The 23578-nt window shown below is 43.4% G+C and overlaps 1 protein-coding gene across 1 annotated transcript in view; it reads left to right on the top strand.

Annotated features, from left to right (window-relative positions):
* The first annotated feature begins 4228 nt into the window (after positions 1-4228).
* The window catches only part of GALNT10 (polypeptide N-acetylgalactosaminyltransferase 10), a 90052-nt gene continuing 70702 nt past the window's right edge, over positions 4229-23578 (top strand). The window contains exon 1 of the mRNA XM_054841774.1: positions 4229-4554. Within this exon, the coding sequence (XP_054697749.1) occupies positions 4372-4554 (183 nt within the window). The 5' untranslated portion in view covers positions 4229-4371. The remainder of the gene's footprint in view (positions 4555-23578) is intronic.

Below are 23578 nucleotides of genomic sequence, written 5' to 3' on the forward strand. Positions count from 1 at the left end.
CTCCTTGCTTCACGCTCTGTTCCAGTATTTATCCTCCCAGCAAACCACTGCTGCCTCGTCTTCCAGGACTGTGCTTCAACTTAGACATCAGCAATTTCCCCTGCCACAGGCAATCAGTGAAATTACCCACCTGATTTAAGGCCAGGGGAGTTAAAAGAGTGTTACACTCTGGGAAACTCTTCCAATTGTTTGGTTGCTTTTGCACCTCTCCAGGCTCCAGACAGACCTGGCTGCTCCCTTCACTTTGCACGAGGCTGGAGAAGCAACCGCTGGCGATGGCACCACTTTCGAAGCAAGGCACTGAGCATCCTCAACCAGCATCCAGCTTCAGCTGCCTTCTCTCGTCCCACACTGCTGGGCTCTGTTTGTCCAAAGTAAATGCAGGCAGATTTCCCTGTTGACTGTGGAGATTTTGGTTGCTCAGGTGGATCCACTAGGAATATCAGCATTTTTATTTATTTTTCTGCTAAAAGCGGTGCATAGGTCTGTCCTACACAGATAAATGCCCAGGTCAGTCACACCACAGATAGCTCCCTATTTTGCTTCCTGGCCAGGGGACAAGACTTCATGGATGTTGGTGCTGTCTCTCCATCCCTGGGAGGGATGAGGAAAGAGCTGGATGCCTCCTGCAGTGCCAGTGCTTGCAATTTCTTTTTAAAAGCCTGTAATCATCCTCACTTCTGTGAGCTATTCAAGCATTTGCATTGTTTCACAGCATCTCAAGTGCTGTCTGGAAGCAGCTCCAGGTTTCGGAGGAGCCCAGCAGGATCGCTGTGGGGGTCTGTGCTGGCAGGCACCCCACTGCTGAGCAGCAGAGGAGGGCTGTGCTCCTGCCAACAGGTGAGCCGGTTCCTGGGCATTGCCTTTTATTGGGAAAGAAAAAGGGGGAAAAAAACCCAACAAATCAATTCTGTTCACATGAGATTTGGGTTGAACTTCAACCAATAAACACTGAAGGATAAAGAAATGCTGTGGAAAAAAAAGTCCTGTTGTGACACAGCCACGGCTGAGCTTCATTCATTTTTTAAAGATTGTTTTTCCTTTACTCCTCCTGGTTAAAAATGAGATTTGCAGAAAAGAGAAAGCATCACCAGCATACAAACATCTATCCAAAAACCCACCCAAAGGATAAGTGGAGGAGTTGACTTTCCCTACAGGTGCAGCCATTTGACACAGGGCACAGTGTGGAAATGGAGACCTGGACCGGAGTTTCCCACTCCATCCCCCGTAGTGGCAACATGTACCTGCAGCATCTGTGAACCCAAGAAAAAACTAACAGGCTCTGTGTGGTATTTTGGTTCCCATTACCCCATTGGTATTAGAGGCAGATATGCCATCCCTCCAGCAGTATTTTCTCCCCCATGCCGTTAGGCTGGCACAGCAGCTGGGGGCATGGAAAACCGGGTCTTGTCTCACTCATGACCACTTAGCAGGAGAGAGAGGATCCCATAACTGCTTAGCTGTCTTGCGGGGATGCAAAGGACCTACTGCTTTCCATTGCCCACCCCTGCAGGCGTCCCAAGGTCAGAATCCACCCCTTCACACGAGTCAGTCCTTGCCCTGAGGAGCTGCAGCCAACGGACACCAGAAGGCAGGAGAGCACTGATTCCCTACGTCTTTGCCATGTCGTTTCCATGCTGTCATGCCATCCGTGGGCTTTATCCCAGGAACTCCTGTCACATCCACTCCCGTGAGCATTTTGCAATGCTCTCTTCCCCTCTCCCAGCATCTGCTGACCAAATCCCTCTGGTCACCTCTGCCTTCATCCAAGGCTTCATGATGCCACTACCCACTTTTTCTGCACTCTGCCCTGCAGCATCTCAACACACGAGCTGCAAACCGGGCAACCCAGGTCACTAGCAAAGAGAGCTTCCAAATGGGAATTGAGCTGCTATTAATTTATCCTATATTTGTTTTGAAAAGATGCCTGGGGAAGGTACATCATTTCCCTTTCCAGTTAGAGGCTTAACAGCCACAGGCTTTCTTCTTTCTCAGAAACATAAATCCGTGTTTATTTTGCATGTACCCAATTACTACCCAAGGCATTGCATTCAACAGGCCAAAATCAGAGCTCCATCTCCACCAAAACACTTCAGGAGAAAGAGAAGAGGGAGAAATGCCGGACCTTTAATAGAAGAAACACATCTATTTATTTGGGACCAAGGCAGCTGCATGGGGTATAAATTATTTTAGTGGGTAACCCTAACAGGATTCACTTCTTACAGTGGGAAGGAAAGACCTGGAGCATCCATTTCCAGTGTGATCAACGAGGAGCAGCCACACTTCAATTGCTATGACGCTCTTCAGAGGGTTTGATCATTCAGGATGCTCTGAAATACAAAATACTGATCTACCTGCAGCACCAGCCATATTCTGTTCCCAGTTAAAATTTGTGTAACTCTGCCGAAGTCAATTTACGAGGCAAACATTTAATTTAGCAAGCAGGCTCACAATCCTAAATTTAAACATATGTCAAGCCAGCTAGTAGCTTTGTTTTAATTAACTCTCAAACTTTGTGGCTGTCATTTCTTTATATAAATGAGGATATTCTGCCAAGGGCAGACTGTAATCCTATGTGCATACCTATGAAACCGCCTGCTATTTCACAACCACTTTTTGAAGAGCTCTTGCAGAGACAAGGGGATGTGGATGTTATTATAAGGGTCCATATGGCAGTACGCTGGCACTGCAGTATTAAATCAGAGGTATTGTACCTTTCCAGCCTAGATTCTCACAGTACCAGGTAACGTATATGTAGCTTTATTGTTGTACAATTTTAGTGGCTATGCATTATTCAACAGCGGCCAAAGCCTCTGCGCTGCCAGAGATGATTCAGTGATGATAAAGGGAATACGTTTGGCTCTAAAGGCAGAAGCAAAGGGATTTCATGGGTCGGTATCTTCTCCATCCATGGTGGAATCATGGAATCATTAACATTTCTAGTAAGGAAATCAGCTGGTGACAAATTCTCATCGATAATTAAAATGAAAGTACAAGCTGTCTTAACATGTAGTTAGACTTAGGAACTGTAACCTGCTCTCTAAATTAAATGCTTTCCTTGATAATTTGGCTCTCACAGCAGGCACTGAAATCTGCTGGAAGATGCCATCTAGTGGGTTATGGAAGTTTATTTAAGTTTAAATCCGCTTGCTGGTGTGGGGTGAGGGTGGCAAGAACCGCAAATGCTGGAGCGTGTAACGGTTTTCATAGACTTTCTGTTGTTGCTATTCCAGGAAATAAAAATTTCCCTGCGGGGTTTTACATTGGAAGAGACCTAATATTTACTTTGCCAGTCCCCCCAGCAGGGCACTGGGTTGTCACAGCTTTGCTATTGACATTAGCGGAGCCCACGGCTGGTCCACTGGCCGGGCATCTTCCTAATCGCCAGGGCTGTTTGCTCTTCATTTGAGAAACGAATCCACTCCTCATTTTTGGAAAAGCTGTACCGCTGTTCTTAAAGAAAAGCACCACCCTGTGCCTATAAATTATCTAGTTTACGGTACGGTAGAAGCCACTTAATTGGTACCCGAGTGAACAACGCTCCTTGCTAACGGGAGCCGTCGCCGGGGAGTTGATTTGGAGCCATCCCGCCTGCGGTACGGCCAGGCGAGGGCACGGATGGCATCTCCAGCCACGGAGCGCTGTGGACGGCAGCCTTGTCCCCCAGCTGCCGTGTGTCCGTGGGGCGAGCTGCAGCCGTCTGGGGAGCCCCCGCACCCCTCCAGGCTGCTCTGCTCCCCCCTGCCCCAGCAAGGTCCAGACCCTGCTCCGCGTTTAACCCCGGGCCCAGATTCCTTCTCCCCGTTCCCTCTCGCCGGTCTCCGGTGCCGGCCCCGTGCCGACGCGCTCCATGCCTTGCACGCCGCCTCTTTTCAGGGAGAGCGGTAACGAGCGCTGCGCGCCCGGCCGGACCCAGCCCCGGGGGCCACGGCTCAGCGGCCGCGGGTGCTGCCGCCGGGCTGCCAACGCCGAGCCCCTCCGAAGCGATTCAGCACCCCACCGACGGCCGGCTCGGAGCCCGCTCCCCGCCCGCTCCCACCCGGGTGCCCGCCGGTGCCACGGCATCCTTCGCGAGTGGTTATTAGGGGGTCATTAGGGAGAGTCATTAGTGGGCAGTGAGCGGGGGTGGGGAGTGGGGCGCGGGCTCGGCGGGGCGGGGCCGCCCTCCGGCGGCGGTGGGCGGGGCCGCAGAGGCCACGCCTCCCCCGCGCGCGGAGCAGAGCGGAAGTGCCGGAGTTGCCGCCCGCCGCTGCCGCCGCGCGCGCCGGGGAAAGTTGGTCTCCCTCAGGGCGGCGGCGGGGGCGGCCGGGCCGCGCTCCCTCTCTCCCTCCCTTCTCCTCCTCCGTTTCCTCCTCCCCGGCGGCGGCTCCGATGCGGCGGAAGCAGAAGCGGTTGCTGCAGGCGGTGGCGCTGGTGCTGGTCGCCCTCGTCTTCTTACCCAACGTGGGGCTCTGGTCCCTGTACCGCGAGCGGCAGCTGGAGGGCGGCGGGGCGGCCGGCGGGGAGGGGGCCGCCGCCGCGGGGCCGCCGGGGGCAGCGGCCGGCGAAGCGCCGGTGAGTGGTGGCAGAGGGTGGGGGGACACAGGGTGTGGGGTCTGAGCGGTCCCCTGTGTGCGTGGCGGGGGAGGCGGCAGCCGCTGGGTGAGGGACGCGGGGCGAGTGGGGCTGCGGGGTGGCTCCCGTGGGAGTGGGGGCAGCCGCCTTCGCGTGAGGTGAGGGCAGAGAGGGGGGGCGTAGGGGATGGGTGCGTCCTGCTCCCTTGTCACAAGAGGGAAGTCTCGGCAGTGGCTGTGGGGGGAGGCGAGAAGCAGCAGCCGCCGCCGTTATAGAGGAGGCGGTGAGGGAGAGGAGTGCAAGAGGTGGGCTCCTGTGCCCCTGAGGAAGGAGCTGCTTTTCTTTAGCCTGTGTCTAGGTTGGAGGGGGAACACGAGGGCTTTCTTGGCAGTTTGTGGATGCGAGGACCCGAGGGTCTGCTTGCCTTTTCTGGCTGAGCTTGGTATGGGAATAATGCAAGGTCTTGTCTCCTTGCTCCGAGGAGTAAGGAAGGGGAGCTTGTCCCATCCTTGCATAGAAAAGGACAGTAATTCTGTCTCCCGAGGGTGCACCTTTTAGTCCCATTTCTCTTTACCTGCCTTGGAAAGGTACAGGGAATGAGCATCACCTGTTACCTCTGGGTCCCCACAGAGCCTAAGGCAAGGGCTAGCAGAAAGTACCAGGTGGAGCTTGAAGATCATGTCTGTATACTGATCCTCCTTTGGGAAAAGAGCAGTGGATAACTCTTCCTGAGAGAGGCAGAGGATGCCTGCTGGATACGTGGCCTGACGATATTGCAGCACATGACTGCATTCCTTTCTTGTCCCACTGGTGTAGTAGTAAATTTAACAGACAAACCCTTCTGCTTATTGTGCGAGACAGGAAGGGTAGATCACCCAAATTAGACGTTTGGAAGCTGGGTTCAGCTGCATTTACTTTTGGCTATGTAATTGCTTTATCCTCTTCTGGGTTTGGCTTTGTACCGTTAAGAATGCTTGGGACTTGAAAGCTTGAAATATCAGTGTGTAACTATCAGTTCAGCTGCCGCCCTACAAGGCTCTGCTTGTTTAAAACCACTTAAAACTCTTAGTTGTCTAAATCTTTCCCTCCTTGGAGACTTGGCACTGTGACTGCACTGTAAAGGTGGAGAAACCTACTGTGGCAATTTCTGCTCTGAGGGAGAGAAGGCTCTCAAAAAGAGCTGTAGTCAAACTGAGGCTGAGCTCTTCCTGCCCAGAAGAAATATTTTTTCAAATTCAGGCATTTAGTGCAAGTTTAGGTATAACCATGATCACATCCTGGTAATGTCCCATGCCGGTGGGGAAAGGGGTCAGCTGCTACCTGCCATAACACATAAATTTGTAGCTGATCCTCAAACCTGCGCAGAAATCCCTTTAAAGTACACAGTGAGCGTTACGTGCCTGGAGCTCCTGATGTTACTGCCTTATGCTTGTGTTTCTGTTGGATGCAGGAAATCTATTTTGCATGACTGCCAAAAATCGAGCCCTGTAGTCCGCTGCTCCATACCTTCACATTGTATGGTGTTATGGCAAAATGAAGACGTGTAAAATCATGTGTCTTCCAGAGGTTATGAAGAGAAAGTAGTAACTATTCTTAGGAGGCTTCAAAGTTCCTTGTTGGAGGTAGCAGTTAATTCTGGTTAAATCTGTAAGAGCTGAAAAGACAATGACATTGTCATTGATATTTTTGTTCTTCCAAAACCATCCTTGTCGTGTGGGCTTTGGGTAGCTGTAAGCCAGGCAGTTCCTATGGTGCAGTGCATCCCTGCTGGTTTCTGTGTATGTTGAGTATTCTCGGTATTTAGATATCCTGTATTGCCTGTGTTGTACAGAATGTTGACTCTATTTTTCTTTATGTCTCTTTAAAGTATGGCAGCTGTCAGTAAATTGAGACCTGCTTTTACTTTGATGGTATGTTGAGCTGGGCAGGAAACATCTGTGCAGCTTACAGGAGAATTTGCAATAAAACCTTTCTGTGCTGGTGTAAATCAGTTACTGGGTTTTAGGCTGAAGGCTTCATCTTCCGGTTTAATTAACATGGAGTTACAGGCTGCAGTGGGTCTGTGAGTGAAGATATAATTGTATCATATGCCCACTTTTTGAATGATTAGGCCCTAAAATGATAGCTCCTGTTACACTGAGCAAGGAAAAACATACCCTAAAGGACAACTGCCTATCTTGATAAAAATAGTTTCAGATGAAGCAGAATAAAGACAAACCAAATGTTTTGGGTTTTTTACTGTTGTCATAGAGTTATCTGCCAGCTGACTGCAGAGAGTTTTTTGGGCATCCTCAGATTCAATGGTTACAGCCTCTCTTCCTTGGTCCTGATGAGCATTCATGGGTTTTGTACTTACTAATCAACTTCCAGCTTGTAAATGAATATGCTGTTTGTCTGCTTGTTCATGAAGCCATTTGGAAGAGCTGACTACTTAATACCAAAACTCTAGATGATAGGAGGCTATATCATAAAAATGATATTCATAGCAGTCAGAAAGGATTTTCTTCTGTTTCTGGCTGTAATTTGCCTTTTTGTGCAGGCTAATCTTTGAATTGAGGACATTTCAGATGTGATACAGAATTGAGCTTTTCAATGAAATCTCTGTCCAGGCTCATTCTTTCTCTTTAAATGGTGTCTGCTGTTTCAATCAGTAATTTTATCTTACAGAGTAACAGCAAAAGGGGGGAAAAGGGTTTTAAGAAACAGCTGAATTAAAGCTATAAAGCAATTCCTAGAACATAGATTTGTGATGGCAAGATTTGGAAGTTTAAAACCTGCTAGGAGTTTGTTTTGTTGTCTGTCTTGTGCTGCATGTTACTTTCAAAATGGCAATGTATCAGTGTAGGTGATTTTTACCTTATTTAATCTTTCTAGTGCCTGAAACAAACATGTCAGAAAATTAAGCAATTGGAACCCATGTAAATATTATGCTAAATGGTTTCTGCAGAAGTGCCTAGGCAGCTAATTGCTTCTGTATTTACATGTTCAGGGGAAACATTATGGTGGCTGAAAATAACGTATTGCTTTAATAAATTGGATTAGGTCTGTGTTCTTTGCTTCTGCCTTTGGGTTTGTTCTTCTGCAGCTCTGTTGGGTGCTTCTTGCTCCGTAGAGAAGGGATGGCCTTAAGTTATCAAGGTCTTGGCCTCAAGGTCGTGCTGCAGATCTCTTTAGAAAAGCTGATGCATTGAGTTCCTCTTCACTACAGCTGCATGCTCAGAAGTGTCCTTTATCAGTGTGTATCTACAGTCACTCAGCACATGATATGAACTAGGATGTCCTTTTTTCATGGTGTGTGTAACGGGTTTGGCTAGTGTCGTGGCTTTACATGGGGACAATAGTATCGAGGTACTGAAGTATTTCTGCTGACAGCGAAGCTATTAGCTTAGAAGCTTCTTATACTTCGTGATTGTACCTTTTTGCTCACCAGTATGTGTGTATTGGTGTGCTCATGTAATGCAGATTGACTCTTGTGTAGTTCATCTTTTTCTTTTTTTAACAACTATCCAATAAATAAAAAACATATGATATGTAGGTGTGGGGGTAGGAAAAAGCAAGAGAAATGCAGCTATTCCTTTTGTCTTGTGATTCTCCACTGTCTACTTCAGGCTACTGGGCATCCTCAGCTGAAACTGCGGAGTGGTCCTGCAGTACATAAACCAAAGATGAGTTAGTTTGTGGGCTAGTGGTTTATGCTTGGGCTAATACAAGTATTTACGTGATTTCTAATACTCTGCACAGATACTACTCTGTACTTGTCTGGTCAGGCTTGGAGACCTGCACTCTGCGTGACACCTGCTGTTACGGGAATGTGCCATTTGAACTCTGAGAGATATTAAGCTTGAACATCTTTCTTTGAATTACCGACTAAAAGCATTGTGGCAAATTAGCTGCCTTTCATTGCATACATTTTTATCTGATATGATGCTTTATGGAGTCACCCTGTAGCTTGTTGTAGTAGTAATTTGTGCTCTATAAATTCACTTGCGAGCATGATGGAAGTATATAAATCACATAGGTGATTGTGTGGTGCCCTCTGCTGCCAGCCAGCTGGATTGAAGGGGATGTACCTGCCTGCTGGTACGTTGTGAATGAGAAACCAACTGCGAACTTGGGATTGAAAAATGGTTTGTGAGAATGGTCGTCTTGAAAGTTTGAGGTCATAAACTTTGCCTTTAGTGCAATTAAGCTTAAAGTTTCCAGCCAGTATTACTGAAAATGTAGCCTTAATGATGAGCTGAGTGGGGAGCGATGCTGTGCTGCCTTCCAGGCTGCTGCTGGCATCCTCCTCAGCAGACAAAGATGATCGGCTTTGCCATTCTGACCTGAGGGCAGCTATGAAGCTGTCAGGGATTGTCGGCTTCATGTTGCAGTTGGCAAAAGCTAGTAAGGAAGAGGGTGGTTTAGCAGACTCTGTGCTGCCAAGGCTGGGGAGGGAGGAGAAGGGCTTGGGAAGAGTGAGAGGAAAACCTTTCTGCTCTCTGCCAGCCAGAGGGAAATAGAACAACTGACTTGACTTCTGAGGCAGATTTCTTTGGCATTTGGACTGGCCATGCCTTAGATCTTGCTACTGCTGTTGAACTTTAGGGCTTGGTTCCTCACAGACCTCTTGGAGACTGCTGTGTTGGCAGTTGCATTTGTTAGTCGCTGATACAAAAGCAAACTTTGAAAAGCTTATTGTGATAAGCATTGTGTAAAACAGTTGGCTTCTGAGGACTGAAGTGCAAGGGCTAGAGCTGAACAAACCTGGTTTAATTCAGTGACTAATTTCCAGTATGGACTACTCTAAAGTTGATCACTTCAGTGTTTGTGGAACAGGTTTTCCTGGACCAGATAAGTGTGGACTGTACTTCTGATTAGCAAAGTGAGATGAAGTGAACATGAAGTGGCTAAACCATCTCACAACTATGAAGTGCAAAGTAAAATTTGGAAAAGATTCTTATTAAGAAACTGGAGCTTTCAGTGATCTTCACTCAGGATCTTCTTATTTCTTCTGGTGATCTTCGTGGCAGCATGGAGCTGAATGAACAAATGGGCTGTATTCTAGGTCTCCTATGCTGTGTGAAAATAAAAGGTTTATTATATTTGCTGATCTTTAGGGGAAGCTATCTCTATCATAGAGCGGGTGCTTCTGTTATTGGACAAGTAGTTCTGTGTTTTGCCATTCAAACATGCTCATTATGCAGTTCTTAATAGCTGCAATGGTTACCTTTCTTTGTGGAAGGAAGAATTAAGCAGGAAAACCTTTTGGGTCCTGACATCTGGACTACTTTTTAGGTCACTGGTGAAAACCATGATCGTACAGTGATCTCCAGAGCTGTGTGAACATGGATCAAAATCATGAGAGACTGCAAGATTTATGAGCAACTATAGTTACAAATTTCCTGGCAGATAACTGCCATGTATTTGACTAAGTGGACTGAAAAACTAAGGGAAAGTTTCTTACCACCAGTGAGGAGTGTTGGTGAAATTAGGGAGAAAAATGCTATGCTATAAACCAGGGTTTGTTATACAGTATCATACATCATTCCACTCCCTGTTTAAATACAGTTACAAGCATCGCTATCAAAATACAAAGAACTGCAGTTAATATTCCTGTCACTCTTGTATTTGCTTCCTTGTGGAGCCAGCCTTACTTATATTGCATAAAAACAATAACTTAAACTTTGAGGAAATTGTTATCCTGGTGTAAAAGCAATCTGCACACTGCTCCTGTTTCTTTGCAACCTTTTCCTATACCATGTGACACAGGCAGGTAGCCTTCAGCTTCCTTATGGAAAGTAAAGAGTTGTTGGGGTGCGTTAGGGGTTTGAAGAAGGTATTCCACTGTGTGCCTGAAATATCACTAGAAAAATTCATTTTGATACCTGCTTGCTTGGTATCACGTTGACTTTAGCAGAACTGTTGTTGGTAGGTTGCAGAAATTCGTTTTGATACCTGCTTGCTTGGTATCACGTTGACTTTAGCAGAACTGTTGTTGGTAGGTTGCAGAAATTCGTTTTGATACCTGCTTGCTTGGTATCATGTTGACTTTAGCAGAACTGTTGTTGGTAGGTTTTTATGGAGTGTGCCTTAACTGGAGTGCACTGTGCTGAGTTTCATGGTACTTCAGGATGGTGTGAATGCTTATGTAAAGAAAGCTGCTGTGATATTTACCATCAGAGGACTCTGTTTCTCTCTAGTGTCCATCATACTTCATGTGTTCCATCCTGTTAACTCTGTAGAGTAACCTGAGTTACACTGCTTTAAGTTGTGTGATAGCACCATGAATAATGTGTGACACTGTAGACACGGGGATAGAGATGACTTCAGTGACTTTGTACACATGAAATGTTTTAAGTAACCTGAGTGTATGTGTAGATCTTCTCCTGGATCACCTTTACTAGAAAACTGGAAAGCAATGGATTAAAAACTGGCTATTCTGATGGGATATACTGCAATGGCAAGCAGGCATTTATGATTATTTAAATAATCATTCATTTAAATATTAAAAGTTACTTAAATCAGACTGAGGTAGATTAGGTTAAAGATGAATAGGTTTTTTTTTTTGTTAACCTTATATCTATCTGTTCCTATTCTGGAATCAAATCGGGAATAGCCTTTCTGCCCTATATTTGCACTTTGTCTTGACCTGAGCTAATGTCTGTGGACAGAATGGTTTTGGTCAGTCCTAGTGCAGTTTGGCCACCCACATATTCTTTCTAGATACAACTTGGCCTGGGATTCCTCTGCTTCTAGAGAGAAGTATAAAAGACACTCTGACTTGACTTCAGGTCCCAGATTGTTTGCAAAACTGATAGCTGTCGGTGGGGATTTTTAGCAGTTAACAGAAAGTGTGAATCTGTTTATCCGATGTCACAGACTCCTGAACAAATCCTGATGCTCGAGTCACTTTCAGTATAACAGCATGATGCTTTATTTCCAAATCCAGGGATAATAGCCCCCCCTTTCTAATTTTAAATTTTTATGTTTTACTTTTGGACTGCCTTTCATCTTGTTTGTGATGAATAAACTTTCAAATTCTCCGTTATCTCTTTTAGACTTTACTTGTGGTTTTTACCTTCAGATCTGACATGCTGCTCATGACTTCTTACAACCTAGAGAGCTAGGAAGTGTTACTGGTCCTGCTTTATTCAACATGAAGTACAACCTCTCAGTGGTAATGGTATCTTTTCTATCAGTGTAACCCAAACTTGTGGTGGTATTTCCTGTGTTTTGTGTTACCCTGGCTAGATGATGGATAGGTAACAAGGATGGGAGTGTTTATCTACGCAGCTTTGTTAAGAATATAAGTAGTACTGGATATCAAATTATGGCTGACTTGTCAGACTGTGCCTCTTTTGTGAGATTTAAAGGGTCTGGCAAACCAACTGAAGAAAGCTACAGATAAGTAAATCAATATGTAGCACAGTAAGTTGCCAGGCAGCCTTCCTTTTCAAATGCCTGGGTAGAAGAGTAACTTCTACTGTGTCTGGGAGCTGCTGGCAGCTTGGCATCCAAAGTCCTGTGCACCCCCTAAAATATAAGAAATATGTCACTTGACATGTCGTCTTATTGTTCATAAACTTGATAAAGCTTTAAATCGCAGCTTCAAAGAAGGGAGGTCTACCATTTCTTGGTCCTTAAGTTGGCTTTTCTTTCTAAATAATTAGCTCTTTTCTCTGCCCTTTTACAGTTCCTCTATTTTCTCTAATCTTAGCTCCAGGGTTAAAAGAGAGCTCTCTAGAGCATATATCTATAATTAAGGCTTTTTAACCACAGTTACAGTGGAGTATAAGCAATGTTCCAGTGTTGCAGATACCCAGGGCGAAAACTTGCTTCAGTAGAAAAACTGTTGATGTTGTTATGACTGAACTCTGTTATCCCAGTCATGGAGTTTCCCCTGATACTGCTTCATGCCTTCACATTTTGATGTTATCTTTCTAAGGTTGATATCCATTCATGGCATATATTCTGTAGCTCACAAGAATAAAAATATTTATTCTGCCTGTCACTTTCTTGGAAACACAGGCTGCCAGCTATTGGTAGTAGCATCCCTCATGAGTATATTCAGAAAGCTTGAGGAAATGTCATCCAGCTCGTTTCTGAGGTCTGACTTCTTTGGGTCTTACTGTAACTCTGTCCTGGCATCTGAACTAAAACATAGCTTTCATTAACTGTACTGGTAGTTAGTGGTGTTCAGCAGACTTTCCTCTTTTTTGTAGGTCATAATATAAACACATGAACATGTTGCCACCAGCTTGAGTCAGGGATGAAATTCCTTGCTTAGTCTAGGTATTCTCAGAGGACTTACAACTACAGTGGACAAGAGTGCACTTGGAGGCAATGACTAAACAGTAGCCGATGGCTTAAAATTTGCACCTTACAAAACTTGGTTTATATTACTATATCCTTTGCTTTTCTGTACTACTGAGTCAAACTGAAATGATAAGTAGTTTAAACATACTGAAGGTTTAAAATGGAAACCCTGTTTTAAGCGAGTTGGTGTAACTCTTGTATTACAATTCTTTCCTTGGCCAGAAATAGAAAGCAAAGGAAGGGGAGGAGGGTGGAGTCAGCAAGGGCTTGAATGCATAGCACCTCCCAGTCTGGTGGAGAAGTTCAGTCTTAACGTTTATTTGGTCACTGTATCTTTCAGTCTCAACTCCTTATTAATTTTTGAACTGTAATACTTTTTTCTTCCCAATTAGCACAGTAAGTAGCAGAAAGCAACTTCTAAAAACTGTCTTTCAAAACAGTGAATGCCGGCGTCTTTCCCTGTAAAGCTGAGCATTTCTTCTGCTGCAAGGTAACAAATTTCTGTTCAAAGTGTCTCCCCTTAATGCTAATATGTATTTTTCACATGTATGTCATGTGTAGCTGATGTAGCAGTGACCTGACATGTTTCCCTGATGTAGCTTTCAAATAGAGAACTTGGCCCATTCTGTGTGGTTGTGGTTCACAAGGTGGCTGCTGAAGTCAAGCTTCCAAAAGGCGTTTCAGTGTATTTTTTTAAATGCACAGAAACTGCAGCTGTTTACTGAAATAATGACCAACCAAGGGTTAAAATGTTGAAGGGTGATTTTCCAGGTACAAATATTTGAACGTGTGTCTTAAACTTGGATGTCTGTAAATGAACTCTGTCTTCCTGCTGTAGAGCTATTTGGTAATAAAAATAAAGGATTTGCAGAATAACAGTAAATCAGTCTGTCTCCTGCATGGACTTTCTGGATGCATGAAATCTTCGTTCTGTTTGACTACTCTCCCTTTCCAAAAATCTGATTAGAATCCCATTTTGTCTTTGTTAGTCAAAGTCTGGTGATGTTTTAGGGCTTTATCAGATCTTATCTGGAAACATTGTCAGCTGTCCCTCCTACACACACAGCTGCTTTGCTTCTGCCCTCTTGAACAACTGTTTTTACAAGATTAAGTTGTTATGAAAAGTTCTGCTCTGCTTGATCTCTAAAGCCTGAAATCGCTTGCAGTTATGTGTGCAAGGTAAGGTGACTTTTCAAAGGGAAGTCATCCTTTTCTCCATCTTTGCATATGATTATTCAGAAGATCTAAAATTTAAAACCTCTAGTAGACAGTCTTGTTTTTTCTCAGTGGAAGATCGTGTAGCTTGTCTTTGTATAAGTTACCTTTACTTGCGTTCACATTCATTTGGGAAGTTATCCAGTTCATGACACTAGCAACAAAACAAATTTTCTCCATGATGGAAAGAGGTAGGTTTTTTCTTGAGCTTACCTAACATTTCTCAGCCTTCAGATGAAGTCCAAAGAAAAAAAAATTCACAGACTAGTAAGCATGAGCTGCTGCTTAATAAATAGAACAGGTGAAACAGAGTTTGAGTGTTCTTAATATTTAGACCAAAGTTTTCAAAGATGTCTTAGAGTGTGATGTTCCTTTGAAAAAGTAAGAGTCTCAGTGACTTTGATCTAGGGTATGATACAAAAATAGCCACATAACCAGGTCTGGCATCCCATAAGACTTTTTTTTGTTTTCTTTTTTTATATTATTATTTTTAAAAGAGCAAGTAGCTTCCTCACTTCTTCTCAGACTGACTTTAATCTTAACTTGCTTCCTTGAAAGTGGCTCTCTTTAGAGACTGTACTTTCAGCTCAGATAAGTAAAAGCAAAATACATTCCCTCACTAAAGAAAATCAGAACCCCAAAAGCTAGATAAAATACAGACATAAGTATGTTGTAAAGGGCTTCAGTTAGGCAAGTAAGTTATTTCCTGTAACATTACAGAAGGTCACTTAAATTTAGCCCAACTGTCAGTTCATGTTAGCCACTACATAACAGGATTATTCTGGATCTCAAAAAGAAGTGAACCCTGTGATTATCTTCTGTCTTCTCATTTATCTTCCAGGTGGCCTGTTGCCAGGGTTTAGTGTGTGATAGCCAAGTAATAAGGAATAACCCTTTTTTTCCACTCCTGTGTATGTTATTTTTGCTGATCCACCAAATGTTCTGGACTGCACTTTCCTGATTCTCAGCCTGTGGTTTACTGTGTTGGAAATATCTAAAACTCTTGTTGATGTTTTACTGTTGCATGCTGCCTAATTTTTTGTGTGTGTCTGTTTTGGAATCTGATTCAAGGTACTAATTTAGCCTGGGGGAAAAAAAATCTCCCTTCAGAAAACCAGCATCTGTTCCCAGGTCTTGTTCACAGCAGCAAGGAAGTTATATTGGTACAATTAAAGTGCTTGGAATTAGACTTCTCAAAATTATTTTGCTTGCCTGGTTTCTGAGGGCATGGAAGTAAGCTGCAAAAACATCTGCAAAGAATTGGAAGACCTGGGATTTTGATATGGAAACTGGCAGAAGGGTATCTGTGGAGATCAGAGGACTATCCAAGTTATCACTGTTGCCATTTTCCTGCTATTGCTGCCGATTCTTTAGAAGTGTGGTTCTTTCCCCATTCTGCCCCAGACTGTTTCTGATCTTCAGATATGGGTTGTGTGCTTTGCAGGCAGGGATGTGGAAGTGTTATCTGCAACGTGTGAAGGTCCTACTTGTGTTGTCCTTGATTTTTGATTGCCGCAGAGTATCTGTGTATAAAAGATAATAGGTTTTCTTTCACCATGGTAGCGTATTTTCTGCAAATAGGAACTTGAGCCAGCTGATTACAGCAAAGGAGTCCTTGGCAAAGCAATTACAAACTAAGAAGAAAGTGTTTCAAACCTCAATCTGTGCCAAGACCCTTTTCCTTGCATTTTGGCCAAAGCTGTTATCAGCATAAAATAATACTGGTTACCACGGGTGAAAGGCCTAAGCTTTGGAAACAAGTGATGTCTTGTGGTTTTCCAAGTGCTGATATTTTTATAATAAGAGGCTGTTCATACTACAAATGCATCTGAGAAGCTGTAAATTGATGCACATGAACAGAGAGCACTGGTGTTGCCGATTAAACTAGCAGGGAATTTTCAGTCGTGTAAAAGAACTCAAAATATTGGCTTAACCCGAAATTGTTAAGTGAAATATAAAACTACAGATTTTCTCTCTGGATATTTGAAAACAATAACAAGTCATCTGAAAATGTGTTTTTTAAAATTATTTCTAGAGGGTATGAGTTTTCAAGCCTAATGCAGAGAAGTCTATTTTTATAGTCCTTGAAAACAAAACCTGACAGACCATATTTGCCAGCACTTATATTGCTCTGGTGACAGTGCTGCTTTTTAAAGCATGCCAGAGGAAATGCTCTGTGCTGGAGCATATGTCAGTGATTAGTGGGACCAGTGCTGCAGGATAAAGTGGAGAAATATGGTTGTGTGTAGAAAAAGCTGAATGGACAGAACATGAGAAATGTAGCAGTTTATGGATTAGTTTTACAGTAGGAATGGAAAATAGTTATTTTTAGGGTTATCTGGAAGATATGTGTCAGTTACATACAAATCAGTTGATGTTTAACTGTGAGGACAACTGGTGCTTTTCTCTGTGTATTTTCCTTAATTTCTTCATTTACAAACCTGTTTGCCCTTCCTATCTCTCACTGTTTATACAATGCAGGTATTTGCATGCTTTGTTTTATGGCAGAGTGAACTGAAAGCCTGAGGAAGTGAGACTTCAGTACCCAACTCTTTTTGTGGATTTAGGCCGAAGTGGATTTAAGGGCTTGGGCGGAGAGTGATCCTCAGAAACCAGTCGATCCTCTCCAGACCTGACATCTAGATCCAGAGTTCTTGCCAGTCAAGCCCCCGGGGTGCATGCTCACAGTTTTGCTTCTGAGTCACTGTTGTTGCTGCTTTCTCCTCCCTAAAGCCCAGCAGCCATCCTTAGCATTGACCACCTCTTGTCAAGGACGCTGAGTCAGAGCACACCTCTCAGACCTGAGTTCTGCACGAGCTGTGTGGGACTCTGGGTACTTGCATTTGAAGCCCTGGGGTGGATGGGAGAGGAGGACAGTGCCCTGCTACCCTTCCACAAGGATTGTTGATGGCTTTTACTCAAGAGTTCCAGTGCATGAGCTCCAGCACTCCATCAACTTTGCCTCCCTGCTTTGACCGTGCAAAATAACCCATTCTCTGTTTGAGAAGAGCAGCTCAAGCATGAAAACGTGCAAACAGGTACAAGCATTTGATTCTTAGGCGATACAGAGGCAACCTCGTACGCAAGGGCCGCGTACCTGAGACCTGGAGAAATCAGAGGTCAAATGTCTGTCTTACCCAGTTGTTTTGAATTTGATCCTGAAGGTGCCTACAGACCTTAACTCAAGGACACACCCCCCAGTGCGGGAATAGCAAAGCTGGAAGTTGAGTAGCAAGATGCACAGCATTGCAATATCAGTTTCTTGTGGATTTAGCCCTTGACATCATAGATGTAGTCGTCACTCAAGTGCTGTAAAAGATGTTCTCCTGCCTTGAGCCCTATCTTCCTATCTTGTCAGTTATGTTGGAGTATGCCAGAAATTTTTTACTGAATATAAATGAGAGCAAAATGAAAATGCTCAGCTCCCTTTATCACAATTGACATCTGTATTTGAACTTTGCCAGTATTTGTTTATGAAAACTGCTTGTTTTCCCCTCTGAAATATTTTTGTCAGAGCAGCTCAATACAACTTGGGTTAAGGGAAGTCACAAGAGGTTAGAGAATCCCTGAAAACTAGAAAAAAGAACGTATTAGACTGTTGCATGGCATTACCCTACTAGTATCAAAATTAGACTGCTACTTTTTGTACAGTAGACATTTGGTTATTAATATTTAAAGAAATAATGCAAGAAGCCAAGCTATTTCCAATTAAATCCAAGTCAAGAAATAATCGTCTTGAGCTCACTACCACTGTGACTTACCTGTCTTACGCTTTTCTGTGTAGACTTTTTTTTCCTCACATTTAAGAATTTTTAAAGCTGCTTTAGGTCTGATTTTTGCTAGTCTGTAAAGTTCTTGCTTTTGAGTAACTCTTGAGATAATTAGAAAAACAGAATTAAATTCTTTGGACCTTTTAGGGAAAAGTGATAGCTTCATGACGATTGATTTGTACTTCTATAGCACACAGGAGGCCCAGTCAGAAATCTGCAAGGAGAAAGTAAAACACCCAAAGGAATACTGCTTCCCATAAAGTAACATCAACTGAAAGTAAATTTACTTTCCTTCCATAAAGTTCCTCTATAGAAAATTCCTTGAAAATGAGATTGTTTGCTGGTCCTTGTACTGAAAAAAGCAGCTTCTCATCAGTGCAATAATTTGGTCTTTTGATGTGTGGTGTCTCCTTAGATTTTTTTGATGGCTTCATACTTGAATCTGACTCAGGCATGAGATTCTGGATCCAGTATGTTCTTCCTTAGCTTGTCAGAGCTGTGAAAGGATCTGACTTTGAAACCTTGATTATTTTTAATCTCTTTTTAATTCTTTAAAACTGTTAAAGGTCTAAACATTTAAGAGGAGCACTGGCTTACCTCATTTGTGAGTCACACCTTCACAATAACAGGATGTCTTCGGCAAAATGTTTTCAACCTCATTGAAGTTGGATCCATTAGTAATGGGTTCATGTGGGTTTTTGGCTGCATCTGCAGGTGCAGTCTGGGGTTTTTTTGCAGAAATATGTGTACAAGTGGCACTTTGAAAAGCTGGTGTTTCTGGGTAGCAAAGGAAAGGCAATGGCTCTGACTGGAAGATCTGCAGTGAGACACGGAGTTCATACCTCCTCTTCTGGTGGAAGCTTATTGAAAACTGTCTGTGTATCTTGCTTGTGAAGTGTCCTGACGCACTGTTAAGGTAAACTTGTGCATAGCACCCAGTGATCTCCTCTCTTCAGGAGGTGGAAAAGAAGACCAAAGAAATTTTTTTTTCCGTTCTATTTATAAACTTTGTCAGCCTAACGTGAATTAGTTTGGGCATGTGTTCAGTGCTGCTGGATTATGCAGTTAGGATTCTGTTCTGGCTTCCTAAATGAGAACAATGTGTAACACATCACCATTCAGCATGTGCATAATCTGTTCTTGGTTGTATGCTGTGCACAGTTAGCAAGAAGGGTTAGGAATTAAATAAAGAGGAGATCAGTTCATATACCTGCATCTTGTTTGAAATCACAGGGTACAAAGCTTCTAAAGCCTCTAAAAACTCTCAACGGCTCCTCAGAAGAGGAAGCTGGTTGGCAGAGGAGACCCTGAGAGCTGCTTGGTTATATAGAATACTCTTAAAATTTAATGAAATACAATCAAACATTTTAATTGTATGTCTGGGCTTATGAATTTAATGTTGACTTTAGCAATTCTGCTTGGTACCTAATGGGGCTAAACTCTTTGTGTAACAATGAATCTCCTCCAAAAGATCTTAATCTTAAGAAATAGTAATACTTGAAAAAGCAGGGAGGGAGAGACAGCAGTTGTAAATATATCCCCTGGTTTCTTGAAGCTCCTCAAGTTTTAAGTTTCTTCTGTGGTTCAAAGCAATCTTGGCTTTAGCTTATGTTATGAAAATTTCCTCCTTACTAGTCTGCAGAATAGCTTGGGCAACCTACAGTGAGTATGCAAGAGATTACTGTGATCTGCAGCCAAAATGGTGGAAGCATTAAACAATGCTCCTTAGCAAAAGAACTGCAGAACAGCTTTCCAAAGGGATTTCTTGTAGCTCAACTAGTAGCCACAAATGCTGGCTTGTGTCCCTGGAACACTGAATGTTTGAGAAATGGCACAGTTTGCAGCAGGAGTTAGTCAAGATTTAGCTTAGGTACATCCATGCCACATAATGCTGTACCATCAGTTAGTGCTGCAATATTACATGTTTTTACTTTGCTGTTGGCTTCTGCTTTTACCAACTCTGAGAGGTGACAATAAGAGAACACAAGGAATGCTGCCGAGCCATTTATCCTCTGACTGCTGCACATGAGATCTTCATAATTCATCTGTTTGGGATTGAAAGGGTAGGCAGGGAATGTTGTGTTATTCCTTGGATAGTCAAACTGTTACAGTTTTTCTCTTACACCTTTCGTGTATAGCTGTGTGCCCAGTCTGAACTGAGATGCTACTTTAGTGATTCTTCCTCTTCCTGGTGGTTTATGTTCAAGCCCAACATAGGCCAGTAAGAGAACTGATGTAGTTCTTGCCAGTTGCATATTCCCTGACCACAGGAGAGTCGCTCACTGTTCCCGTTGCCACCTGCATAGACTGATGTGGGAATGAGACCGAATGTGCTTCTCTGGAGCAGTGGACTTCAAGGAGAAGAGGAAGTAAATGTCCATTTCTTCATCTTGTCCTCGGACAACATCCCATCCCAAACCCAGCTCACAGAATGGACTGCACTGGGCAAAACACTTGGCACTAACTCTAGCAAGAGTGACAATTTGGTAGTACTAGACAGTTGGCATCCCATGGATCTGACACAGTGCTTGACATAACTATTAATCTATGTTAACGGCATTGCCTGAATGGCCTTAATTTTTCATCGTGGAGTCAGCAAGGTGGATGCTTCAAGTCTGTGGGACTGAATGTGCCCGCCCAAGGGCACAGCTCAAAGGTGGGAGCCGTGTTCTGGTGCAGCAGGTTAACGTGCAGCTGACGCAGGAAGTGCTTGCACTAACGTGACAGTCTTGGAGGTGATGGATTGTGTGTCCTCTCTTGCTTTCATGTGTAAGAATAGCTCTGGTTTCTCTAGTGGTCTACAGCTTGAGATTGAAAGAAAAAGTCTATCATGTAAACACTTATGTATACATAACAAACTGTAAATGTGAAGGTGTTTTGCTATCTTCCAGTGTAATAGACCATCTAGAAACAGAGTGGTGTTGGTTGGATGGGCAGCTTTCAGAAAGAAAGGTGTCTCTGCTGTGGCTTTTGCTGCTCCATCTTTGAGTTTCTATCGCTAGAAGGAGACCTGCTGTACTTTGGAAAGGTTATAGTTGAAAGAAGTCATAAAACAGCACCCCAGCAGGGCATAAACTCTTCAAAGTAATCTCTTGGGAACTGCACGTACTTGATAGACATTTCAAGGCATAATCCTTCTCTAAAGAGTAAAGGAAAGTTCATTGGTATCCAGACAAAGACCCTTTGGCAATCTGGACTTGACTTAGATGTCTACTGCTTGCTTGTGGGTGAGGAAGTACTGTCTGAGCTGTGGATATAAGGTGCTATGCAACATATTTCAGTAGTGCTTAAGCTCCCTTGACCTACTTTGCTTGCTTTTTTACCAGAGCACAGATTAGCAGTGGCTTGCTAGTGTAAAAGTAAGCAGCAATTAATTCTTGTAAGTCAAGTCCTGTATGACGGTAACTTGGGTAATGCCATCTTTTTGGAAAAAAAATGGAGCAAACTCCTCTACTGAGTGTGTTAAAGGATAGGCAGGAGTGATCCTGGTGCCAAATACTGACATGGCAGGCAAATTGCGTGGTAAGACTTGGATGGTGCTACTTCTGACTGCTGCTTTCCCTCTATGAGTCACAACTGATCTCAGCTCTTAGCCAGAGCAAGCGTCCTTGGAGGCCTTAACGCATTCCACAGGATTCCAGATTGTTCTGAAAATGCTTTCTAAATGCTGTCTTAATTAAAGATTTCTTTAAGTCAGAATTAAGTTATTAAAATGTTCCAGGCATTTTCTAGAAGTCTTTGAAAGCTGACTGTACATTCCTTTCAAAGTTGATCTACTGCCTGTTATGGGTTACAAAGTAATATTGTGCTGCTTGTAGGTTACAGATAAGTTCAAGTAAGTGTATGTTTTTGGTGGGGTTATTTTAATTGCAGCAGTTTGCCTTTTTGTGAACTGACACTGCCATTGAGTCACTCTTTAGGATTTTGCAATTGTGCAGTCGTGGTCCTTTAGCAGTAATGGAAAAAAAAGTCTAGTATTCCTGGGAGGGCATTTCCAAAATCCCTAGGTATGTCAGACTAGATAGTGCTGCATAAGACAACAGACTAACAGCCATCTAAAATGCTTTTGTTTTGTTTTGCAGAACCTGTGGCTGCTTCTAAAATACTGGGTAATCATACATGATAGGTTTTGTACTTCACAGAAAAATTGCGTTGTGTGGAGTTGTTGGCAGCTCACACAGCGGTGGTGCTGCAAGTGTTTATGCTGTTTAGGTATTACAAGTGCTTAAGAGATGTGCCTTTAAACACAAGTTGCACTGTCATGGGTATGTCCCTACCAAGATCTGTGACAAGAGGTGGTTCTCTGCCACTAAAATAGTGATTAGAGCTTCAAACCTAGACCATGTCATGACTTCTTTAGATATGCATACCAACATGGATTGAGTGTTTCTATTGGACTGTGCTCCCGTTTTGGGTTTTTAATTAGAGTTTTAGGATTTTAAAGGCATACTCCAACTAGCTGTATTCTGTGTATCTAATGGAAAAGGCAGTGTATTGGAGGGAAGCGAATTTCTGTAACAGTAAATCATAGAATTGTTAAGGTTGGAAAAGACCTCTAAGATCATGAAGTCCAACCATCAACCCACCACCACCATGCTTACTAAACTGTGTCCCAAAGTGCCACGTCTACACATTTTTTTGAACGCTTCCAGGGATGGTGACTCCACCACCTTTCTGGGCAGCCTGTTCCAATGCTTGAAAGCAGACTTCTAAGCTTAAAAGGTGTGTTTGTAAGAGCTGTGGATCTGCTCTCTTTCCAAATTCATTTTCTTCATAAATTATATTCTTCCTTGCATTTTACAGGTAGTTTGGAGGAGCTAGTGGCTTCAGTAGAGTTGTCACCCTTTCCTGGTGAGTGCAGTTAACTTCTGCAGATGATATTCCATCTTTCCTTACTCAACCAGCGTTAGGAAAACTTGGCCGTTGGCTCAAAAATGAAGTCAATGCAGAGTTCTCATTCTGAGCTTGCAGTTGGCCTTTGACATTTTGGAACCTTGTCGGTTCATGTTGCTTCTGCTGGGACACACGAGCAGCTATGAAACCGCTTATCAAGTTGATGTTCAGATTCTGACTGGAAACTGCAAGAGCATGTCAGACTAGAACTCAGCCCGAAAACAAATGTGTGGTTATAGAGAGCGCTATTGTCATGTACATAATCCCAAATTTTTTTACAATAAGTGAAATGTTAATTCTTTTCTATTTGCTTTGCAATCTTCTGATACATCAAAAGCCATGTAATTATCCTTATTAAAGGTTCTGCAATGGGAATGGATGATTGTCTCTGTATTTGCTGCGCAATTACTGTTAAGTAACAGGGAAGCCTGGTAAGTGGTCAGTCAGCAAAAGCATTACTGGGAAACCATGGGGCTATTTAGCGCTTAAAAGCTGAAGACAAATTTTGAAGTGTCTTCTGTGATCTGAAAGAAGGATGGGAGGTAGTGCTTACAAACTTTGCGCTGAGATCAGAGACTAAGCAGCAAAGGCAGTAAGTGAGTGCATTAATCTATGGGGCTGAGAAAAACATTTTTTCCTAAGAGAACAAAGTATGACAGGGCTGTTTATCTCCTTTAAGTTTCCCAGGAGATGTGAACCCAAAATATGTTGGGCTCAGCCTCTTTATCACTCTACTAGATAATTTCTTTGTAAAACATCTTATGCAGAGAGGTCAGTTTTCTAGCACCAGCCTTGCTCCTCTGTGTCTGCTCTGTTCTTGAAAGCATTTTGCAGATTTGCCTGGCTTG

The sequence above is a fragment of the Grus americana genome, chromosome 14 (genome assembly GCF_028858705.1).
Source record: "Grus americana isolate bGruAme1 chromosome 14, bGruAme1.mat, whole genome shotgun sequence".
NCBI classification, from domain to species: Eukaryota; Metazoa; Chordata; class Aves; order Gruiformes; family Gruidae; genus Grus; species Grus americana.